The sequence below is a fragment of the Chenopodium quinoa genome, unplaced genomic scaffold (genome assembly GCF_001683475.1).
Source record: "Chenopodium quinoa cultivar QQ74 unplaced genomic scaffold, ASM168347v1, whole genome shotgun sequence".
NCBI classification, from domain to species: Eukaryota; Viridiplantae; Streptophyta; class Magnoliopsida; order Caryophyllales; family Amaranthaceae; genus Chenopodium; species Chenopodium quinoa.
The window spans coordinates 88,609-98,685 of NW_018743252.1; the positions used below are offsets into that span (position 1 = coordinate 88,609).

General features: G+C 36.5%; 1 protein-coding gene across 1 annotated transcript; it reads right to left on the minus strand.

Annotated features, from left to right (window-relative positions):
• Positions 1-4,136: 4,136 nt before the first annotated feature.
• LOC110734969 lies at positions 4,137-9,781 on the minus strand. The gene is made up of 4 exons (XM_021915090.1): positions 9,287-9,781; positions 8,744-8,814; positions 8,084-8,216; positions 4,137-4,498 (listed from the first exon to the last, which is right to left on the minus strand). The coding sequence occupies exons 1-4, from the start codon at positions 9,441-9,443 to the stop codon at positions 4,419-4,421; spliced, it is 441 nt and encodes a 146-aa protein (XP_021770782.1). The 5' UTR covers positions 9,444-9,781; the 3' UTR covers positions 4,137-4,418.
• Positions 9,782-10,077: the final 296 nt, after the last annotated feature.

The following is a 10,077-nucleotide window of genomic DNA, read 5'->3' on the forward strand; positions in this document are numbered from 1 at the left end:
TTCTTTTGTTCAATGATGTTGATTTTATGATTTGCTTGTTGGTTCTGAAAAATAGCCCCTTTTTTCTATTCTGTGTCCATTGGGAGTAATTTGTGCATGATTTTGGTAATTTTTCTGGGTTATGTTCATGATTACTAAATTCTGGGTTGTTGTTGATAATTGTGGGTGTTGTCGTTAGTTACATTGCGTTTATGAGTCCTTTATTCTGAGTTATGGAAGTGGATAGTAGTATTATGCCTGTGTTGTTATGATAACAGTGGGTTATTTGTTTTACTGTTGGGGTGTCTTCTGAGTGTTGGGATTGTGGTGGCTACTTGTGAAATTTTCTGTGACAATTTGATTTATTGTGATTGTTTGCAATATGTTTGGTTGTGTTTGGGAGTTAGTCTGCTATCTGAGCTTCTGTTGGGTATGCTTTGCCTTGTTATTGATCATGTTGTACATAATTGGCAGTCGTTGTTGATAATTGTGGGTGTTGTTGTTAGTTACATTGCGTTTATGAGTCCTCTATTCTGAGTTATGGAAGTGGATGGTAGTATTATGCCTGTGTTGTTATGATAACAGTGTGTTATTTGTGTTGCTGTTGGAGGGTCTTCTGAGTGTTGGGATTGTGGTGGCTGTTTGGGAGTTAGTCTGCTATCTGAGCTTCTATTGGGTATGATGTGCCTTGTTATTGATCATGTTGTAGTTAATTGGCAGTCATGGCTTTGGGGTTTGTGATCTGATGAATGATGATGAATATGTTGCCTACTTTGAAGGGTTTAAAAGCTAATTCACAAACCATGTGTTCATGCATATAAGTCCCCTGCTGTTGAGTCCCTTCTGTTTTGTGCATTTACAGAACATTGTAGCCTAATTGTGTGGTCCTAACTTATCTAGGAGTCCCTTAACCTAGTGTTTTTGGCCTTTTATAAATCCAAGTGATGAAGGGACTCAGTTGAAAAAAAAATTTGCATGACTGGAATTGCTCCAACAACTTTAAGTAGAAGTTGTTGTTGAGGGAACCATCTATGCATTTTATGTGAAAACACAACAACCATCTATGCATTTCATTGTGTTGATAGTTGTGAGTTCCCTCATTGCTTGAATATTGGTCTTCCATGTTGCCTTCATCGTTGAGCATCTGGTCAATGCTGAAAAAACCATCATTGAACATGTCGCCATGCTTGACAATCTAATGACCCTGAGTTCCACAGATTCTGGGACTAGTAATGAAGTTGGTGGCTGTTTTTTTTTTTGGGGCTCTGTTGTGCTGAACCAGAACACTTCTAAGGATTGAAGATGCTGCTTCTAACTTAGGACTAATTAGGAGTAGAGTGGTAGCTTGCTTTTGTAAACAATGGTGTAATCAGAATTTCTGACTTTTGGTTTTTAATTTGTATGTGAGAATTGAATTGAGAATTATGGCAGGTTGTATGTTAAATACCCTCACTTGATTGAAAAGGTCAAGTGGAGGGAAAAATTAGCTGTTTCATTTCAATTTTGTTTTCTGTTGGCAGGGACTTTAAATAGTCTTCCTTGAATGAAAATTTCAAGTGAAGGGTAAAATGTTGGGGTTAAAAAAGAGTGAAATATTTGGAGGGAAAAAATTACATGTGAAAAGAGAGTCAACAATTTGGTGGGAAAAAAGGGGGTAAAAAAAGAGAGGGAAAATTTTTAACCCAAATATTTCCCCCCAAAATTTTTTCAGATTCTCTCTCCTAAAAAAAAAAAATCCGGGCCCCCCACTTCCCTCCTTTTTTAATACACTAATCACATGACACTATATACAATAACACTACCCTAAACACTTTTTATAAGTTTTGCTTTGGTTTCCACAAAAAGTACTAGTGTTGCAACTAATCGTTAACGTAGGGAGTATATAAATATAAATATTGAATATAAAACATAAATGTTCAACTTAATTTATTTTATAACTTATAATTTTATAACTTATAAGTTATAACTTATAAGTTATAAACTTATAAATTTATAACTTATAAAAGTTAAAATTATAGGTTATAAAATTATAACTTATAAGTTATAATTTTATAATTTATAAGTTATTAACCGTTAACAAAATATAAATAAAAAAAAATTATTTACACAAGGCCAGCCCGCCAGGCCAGCACGCAAGCCAGCACGAAGGCCGGCATGGCACGCCGGTGACCGTGGCCCGCCAGGCACGACCCGCGACAGCCCGGCACGGCACGATGCCCAGGTTTAATAAAGAAGCTAGTCCATAGAAATAGTAAGGGAGAGGAGTGAGTCACCGGCAGGAGAGGGGTTTTTGGCAGGGGTAGGTCGGTGGTCGTTGGTGGGGTTGAGGCATGGTTGCTGATGGAAAAGGGGTGGCTGTTTTTTTTTTTAAAATAATAATTATTTTTAAAATAATTTTTATTATAATTTGATTTTCATAAATGTTCAATGTTAGAGGAAAAATACACTTTAATAATGTCAACTATGGTCGATTTACTTCTAATAATCCCAACTAAGGTTTATTTTCTAATAATCCCAAATATGGGGTCAGTTGGCCTCCAATGGTTTCAATAACCGGTGACTTGCTAACAAAGTTTTTTTTTCTGTTTTTTTTAATTTTTTTTATAATCGTCACGTGTCAACACGTGAATGATCAAAAATTAAAAAAAAAAAAAAAAACAAATAAAACATAAATAAAAACCCAAAATTCCAGCCACCCTTTCCCCACCTCCTGACCTCGCCTAAAACCGGCCAACCAACCCCCCTTAACCACTGAAAATGGCCGATGGTCCTCCACCACCTATCCCCAACCCCCGAAACCACCCAGCCAGCCCTCCCCGATCCCGAAACCACCTTGAAAACCCCTGACCCCAAAACCACCTTGAAAACCCCCTTAGCCATGTTCGCCACTATCATCGGATCACCGTCGCCGACATTCTCGACCACTTACCCTCCCTTCTTTGTATCGTCACCTCCACCATTGGTGTTGATACGACTTCATCGACCTTGACGAATATCGCCACCGTCGCATTTCCGTCGCCAATTGATGTTTTCAGCTATTGGTCTGCTAATTGACGCACTCTGGTCAGGCGTTATGTTGATTTTGGGGGTAGGGAGGGGTCGGCCGGCCGTTTTAGGGGTTTATAGGGGGCTGCCGGGCGGTTTCAGGTGGGGTTAAGGGTTAGGCTAAGGGTTTGACGGCGGGGGGAAGGGGAGTGGCTGGGTTTTTTCTTTTTTTATTTATTTATTTTATTTTTAAAATTTTGGACCAATCAAATGTCGACACGTGTCATGATTATCTGTTATAACATGTCGTTGACTCGTCATTGACCGATTGGGACTGTTGGACGCAAAGTCATAGCATAGTTGAGATTATTAGATAATAAACCTGGGATTATTAAAGTGCATTTTTCCATTGTAAAAACGTATTTACCAATTTTAAAAATAATTTAAATAGTTTTTAAAAAATAAAATAAAGAGGCACTACCTTTTTTTTTTTTTTTTTTTTCTTTTTGATTATTAGCACATTCTATTTTACGTTGATAAAAAAATAGTGAAAATGAAAACACCACTTTGCCCCATTGTATCATATAGGGTACTCATGCATCCCTATTTTTTTTGCCCCTTTGTTAAAAGTTGGGTTAAATTATGAAAACTTTCACCATAAATTATCGTTATTCTACAATAGGTAATATAGTCATATGGATCATTTTTGATTCGTCTCATTGTATATTTTATTACTATCAACTTTTTATAATTTTTTCGTGTATGAAAATGGAAATATAGACTTTTTAACATGTGTCTTGGAGACTGTGAAAAGTCAAATGGAGCCAAAAAAAAAAAAAAAGGTAATGGGAGTAATAAATAGCAAGCATGTCCTTTCCAATTTGCATCCTGAAATGCCTTAGAGCAAACAGAAACAAGATTATTGTGCTACACTTTAACAAACATTTTATATCCCTTTGCCTTCATTGGAGATATACAAGATACAACAGGGCTGCTCGGTTTATCTTGCACTCTGATTCTCCTGAACAGCTTGGTGACAGAATCCTACAATATGCAAAAATTGAACTACTCCGACTACAAACTGCAAAGCGGCAGGTTGCTCCACAAAGTTGATTACCAATACAAGGAGTGAGGGGAATAATGGGGAGTACTAATTTTGAGCTAGGAGTAGATTGGACATCAAACAACTGCATTAATAAAACAGTTATGTTCAGTACAACTTACACGATGACTGTCCTCAGAAGTCACTCGAAAACCTGGTGTACACTCGTCATAGATTGGATTCTTTTTTTTTACAATTCTGTTTTTGGTCCCGTTACCAGAGCACTCTAATCATTACAGCACCCAGGTTTACATGAATAGCCTATGAAGAAGGGAAACTTTTAACAGATTGCCATCCAACTTTATGTCAGCTATTAAGAATAATACAAAACTAACTTTTAGTATATACATGCTTAGGAGGCAGCTGTTGCATTCCTTCCCATTTCCCGTTGCCTGGCACGCTCCATCTTTCGCTTCCGCCATTCTTCCAAAGCTATTGAACATAAAGTACATCAGTGTTGCCAAAATAGAACACAAAACAGGTGGCAATGCTCACACAAATTTCTGAAGCAACAACTAGATACATGTACGATGGCTTTGTTATATGCAATCATAAAATGCCAACGGCAAAACTTCAGTAGCCATAAGCCTAAACATATGAATTGAGTCAAAATCCCACGGAAGAAAGTTGTAATAGATGTTGCCAAAATAGAACACAAAACAGATGATAATGCTCACACAAATTTCTGAAGCAACAACTAGATACATGTACGATGGCTTTGTTACATGCAAGCATAAAATGACAGCGGCAAAACTTCAGTAGCCATAAGCCTAAACATATGAATTGAGTCAAATCACAAGGAAGATAATTGTAATAGATGATTATTCCATATAAGCTGAACAGTTTAATTGAAAATATTTTACTAATTTGGTAGATTCATCAAACAGAATTTTCATATACTTGCAAAGGTTGAAGCTACAAAAGTGAATAGAAAACAGTAAGTCCTCATACACTGCCTAAGGTAGAAGCTTATACAAGGCACTAGGGTTACCGGGTATAGCATGGGATGGCTAGTTGCAGAAAGGTAAATAGTTGATTTAAAACCAGCTGTTCCAGCTTCCAGCTATTGTACATATGCAATGGTAGCAACTGTTGCACTTATTGCAGTATCTTCTTTTTTTAAATATGCTTCATGTATTTCAACAATGGGGTACCATGTACGGCAAGTGTATAGGAAAAAAAAAAGCCTTTGAAGTTGCAGATCAGACACAAATGGTTTGAGACTTATAATGGAAATAGCAGAAATGCGATTAGTAGCATACAAGTTCTCGGCCTTATGCAGACTCAAAGAGTCAGTAGAGATAGACACAAGAAGGTTCCAAAAGGAGCATAAATTTGCTACATTTTTTATACACTGAATCTTAGCTTTTACTTCAATTTTATCAATCTTTTATGAACAACTCAATTCCATACCGAACTACAATATTTCCCCCTTTGAAATTATTAATCTCTTCACTTGATTAGAATTTGTACCAATTTTATTTGGTAAAATATCATCTTTCACTTGATTTTCATTACTTGGGACTATTATTAAAGTTCTTGTATTGGTCCCCTCCCCTCCAAAATATAGGAATGCCAAGGATGAATGTATGATTATTGTGGATGAATTTGGACTCTGCTATAGTAGCCCAACCATAAAAAAATAATGAGACAAACTAAACTTAATGCAGCTATCCAAATGACTCTTGGAAGTTATAACCCAAAATTCAGACAATCTTGGACCCTATCTGGGTTATAAGCTTATAACATTGATAGAAGTTAATGGTCGGAATCTAAGATTACTCATGGTCTAATCGATGTTGTACATATGAAAGTTTCCTCCTGGAAATACTTGACTTTGTACCCGTTTGGAAGATTGCTTCTAGCAAATAAAATTCTAACACCTTTGAAAAAATGTGCTCTCTGTTTCCGGTGCTTCAGGCTATCAAGATAAGTATTAGTTCTATCATCTGTAACTTTTGGTCGACTAGTTCTGGTTATGCTTATCCTTTCCATTGGAGAAGGAAATTTTAGAAACTTCTAAAGACTTGGAGGGCTGGGGTTACTCAATATCAATTTATTTAGTAAAACTCTCTTAGCAAAAACAAGCATTTTGGATTCATAAAAGAAACTGTCTACGTATAACCAGAGCATCATATACTCCCTTTGTCTCACACTCCCGTGTTAGTGTGAGCACTTCTTTTTTTCATATGTCATACAATAGTTTGAGCACTTCTTTTTCCGGCAAAGGTCCATCACTATTTTGTATTTTTTCATACTTGTTCTTATGGACCCAATATCTTTTTTTCACATCTATGTTTCAATTAACATAGCAATAGATTATCCAAATACAGCTTATCTCCTACAACTATGCGCACTCATCAGTTTTTAAGAATAATGTGGGACAAAGGAAGTATATCCTCTCCAGTTGAGCACAGTTTTCACAACTCTTATCCTCCTAGAACCTCATGGAGATTCAAGGTGAGTGTAAGAGCATAAGAAAGCGCAGGAATCGGGTTAACAAGCGAATTGAGAGGTGCATCAATTGATATCCAGAGGACAGGTGGGTTGTAGGTTTTGGCTTAAAGTTTAAGAGCCAAGATGACAGTTAATGGATGCACTTGCAAGAGGTCAGTGATCGAATGATTTCTGGACAGAGGAAATGAAACTCTGCTCTCATACGAAATACTTTCCACAGAGAATTAGAGACTCAACCAGGCCATTCTTTTGCTTTCTGGCTTCATATCCCTACTAATGGAGGGATTGTGAGTATCTCACTGTTAAGTCAGCTTATGTTCATTAAAAGGAGAGTCATAGTCCAGAGTTCAAGAAGAATTAAAACAGGGTCTTCGTCATGCTTGGGAACACTTCTGATACTTAAAGATTTAACCCAAGAAAAAATTATATGTATGGAGACTTGTGTATAGAGCACTTGGCCACCATCAGTTATTGTAGACTGAGGACGAAGATCACTTATTCAAGGACAACTCAATTATTAAGTATATTTAAAGAGATTCTACTAGGTATCAATATCACTAAGAACGATACTACTCTAATTGGAAATTAGATTTGTGATTTTATCACATTCTTCGTATTGCAGGAAGGATGATGCTAATATCTTGTGAGCTACAGAATACCAAATCACCGAGAGATATTGTCTTCAAATTTGGATCTGTTAACAGTCTTAACGCCGAGAATGTAATGGCACTTATTGATCATATTCGGGAAGAAAGCCGGAGGGTACTGGAACATAAAAAGCAGATGCAACGGTCTTGCTCTATAGTAAGGTATCTTAATCAATCAAGTTTCTGCTAGCTGGGAAACCAGTAGCTAATGCAGTACTCTTTGTTGTGGATAGCCCATGGACAAAATTATAAGGGAATATTTGGCAGGCATTGGATGGTACTGGTAGTAAATCGATAGCAATTTGCGAAAGGAGAGAGTGTTCTAGTAGTTAATGCCTTAAAAGCAGAGGGAAACGTCAGCTGGAAGTGAAGAGAAGAGAGCTGGAGAAGGTGGACATTCGATCTGACTGCAAGGCATTATGAATTTCTTGGAAGAATAAAGTTGCTGGTCCGATGGAAGTTTCAAGTCTAAGAATATCAATTCATGCACTACACTTTTTGTTTACTGTTGTATCAGTCATGTTAGTAGGAGCTCGTCATCTAGCTTTTCTATCAGGAAATTAAGGTTTGTCTGATCTCATTGTTGTTTATTGCTGTCAAAGATGAAAATACAAATCAACTGTTCTATGGTCACAATGGCTCAATTTTTCCTGGTCCATCTAAGAAACTGCAACATATCTTGGTCTGTTTAACATATGTCAGCTTACGGGATAGTTAGGTCTTAAACAAGTATAGTAAAGGAATATATAGGTTGTAGTTCATGAACATCGCAAAATATTTAACTGCCATTTAACAAGCATTGAGATGACCCTCACATCAGAAAGGTGAAAGCCACACTGAATGAACACATCATCTATTTAGGGAAAAAAAGTTTGTGTGAATGGGGTCAGGAATTAGCTGACCATTTACCTACCTTTTATGCTTGCTGCATCAGTAAAAGTGCGGGCATTTAACCTCTTCGACAGATCAACTGCAGCAGTCTGCTTCGTCTCCGTATGTTGAACCGTCTCTGGTTCTGCATATGATTCTCGCTCAATTTCCCTGACCTAAATGCAAGAGAAGATCATAAGTGAGTATTTTTAAGAATGAGAGATGACAAATCGACACTCATATAAGAAATTCAGGGAAGGTACTCAGGTAACATCACACTGCTTTCTCAAACAGATAACATCTCATTTCTACAGTTGTTTCCCTACAGCATAAGTCCCTAGATTCATATCAAAATGACAATAGCACAATGAGGAATCAGTGACAGGACACTTGAGCATAGAAATCATATACTTCCTCGGATTCCCGAGGATAGCATAATTCTATACACTTCCTTGGTTCTTTTTTACTTGACCTATTTGCCTGTTTCATTTATCACGTATGTCAAAGGAGAGGAAGTGAATAGTGTAAAAGTCAAAGCGTGTCAAGTAAAAAAGAACTGAGGAAGTGCTCCGTATATGATTAACCTTTGCTAGCTGCCCCAATTCCTATCTGATGACAACAAAGAAGCATTTGATCCCGGCCTTGACAAACACAAGTACACAATTTTAAAACCTCAAAAAATGAACAAACCCATAGAACATACTCTTCGGATCAGCTCCAATGGTTGCATAGCTCTCCGAAGTTCATCAGATTCTTTAACATACCTAAGCTGAACTGTAATACAAAGATAACAAATCCTGAGTTCTAAGACTGCTATATCACAGAAAATAATGAGCAGTACGACTAAAACCAGATAAAATTAAAGGAGAAAAGTACCATTTCCTAACAACTTTTTTCAACAAAACCCAGGTCACAAACCAATTAAAGAACAGTTCAGATGATTTGCAATCTCAATTGAATAATACAAAGTAAATTAAGACATAAATTTGCCGAAAATATAGAATCCTGCTCACTTTAACATTCATAGCTACAACAGTATAAATCAACTTTCTATATATGAAGAAATCAACCATTACAATCAATTCTAATTTGAGGGTATGTCACCGGCTAATTCAAAACCCACTAGACTCCGATTAATCTGGATTCGAACTGGGTCATGACCCAATTGTATAGTGTACATATATGAAGAATGGATCTTTGGTATGTTGCAAAATAAACCAAAAAATCACTTAGTACAAATAAAAACCTGAATTGGAGTGATCTGGAGGAAATCTGCGAGAAGAGTAGGGAGAGAAGAAGCCCTGAAGCAAGAAAAGGGCAGTAACCAAATTAAACAAACAAACGACAATTGTTGCATTTTTGAATGAAAATCTCAATTTCCATGACTGTTGTTGGTTCTCCATTTCTTTGCTTTCAGCTTAATTGATTTTTTGGGTATAAAAGTATAAAGAAGAAGGTAAAATACTACTGTAGAATGGAAGAATAGAGAAAAGGGAGTTGTTTGTCCCACATCGGAAGAAGAGAAAGAGTAGGGTGGTTTGGAGTTGTATAAGTAGAAGTTTTGAAGGAATTATAAAACTGCCTTAAACTAATGAGTAAGGAAAACAAAGCGGGCGGTGAGAACCGACCGCAGCGTCTATCAATAAGAATTGGTGCGCAATAATTTTTCGAGGGGTGAAAGGCTGGCCAAGTTGAGACGCTGCTTACTTTTGCAGAACTCACTTGTGCAGGCCTCCCAAGCCCACCTAATTCTAGTTTTTAAATTTTGCTTAATTTTCGAATTACTTGTGCTCGTGTGATGTGCATAATATTAATTTAAGATAATATATAAAATTAGGAATAATATATGTAGTATTATAATTTTGAAAAAAAAAAAAATGGGGGTGTTTGAAAAAAAAAAGATGGGGGAGTTTTAGAGGGAAAAAACACCACCAGAAAGTGACGTTTTATTTCTAATGTTTGTTTTAGTATTATGATATCGATTTTGTCAATTAGAAGTATTATAAAAAGACAATTCTCATTAAAATAGATTTTGTG

Excerpts from the sequence above, each read along its gene's own strand:
- LOC110734969 (XM_021915090.1), bottom strand. The coding sequence starts at position 9,443 with ATGGAGAACCAACAACAGTCATGGAAATTGAGATTTTCATTCAAAAAT. Across the intron at positions 8,815-9,286 it reads TCCAGATCACTCCAATTCAG|TTCAGCTTAGGTATGTTAAA; the intron begins GTTTTTATTTGT and ends TTTGTATTACAG. Across the intron at positions 8,217-8,743 it reads CATTGGAGCTGATCCGAAGA|GTCAGGGAAATTGAGCGAGA; the intron begins GTATGTTCTATG and ends TCTTGCATTTAG.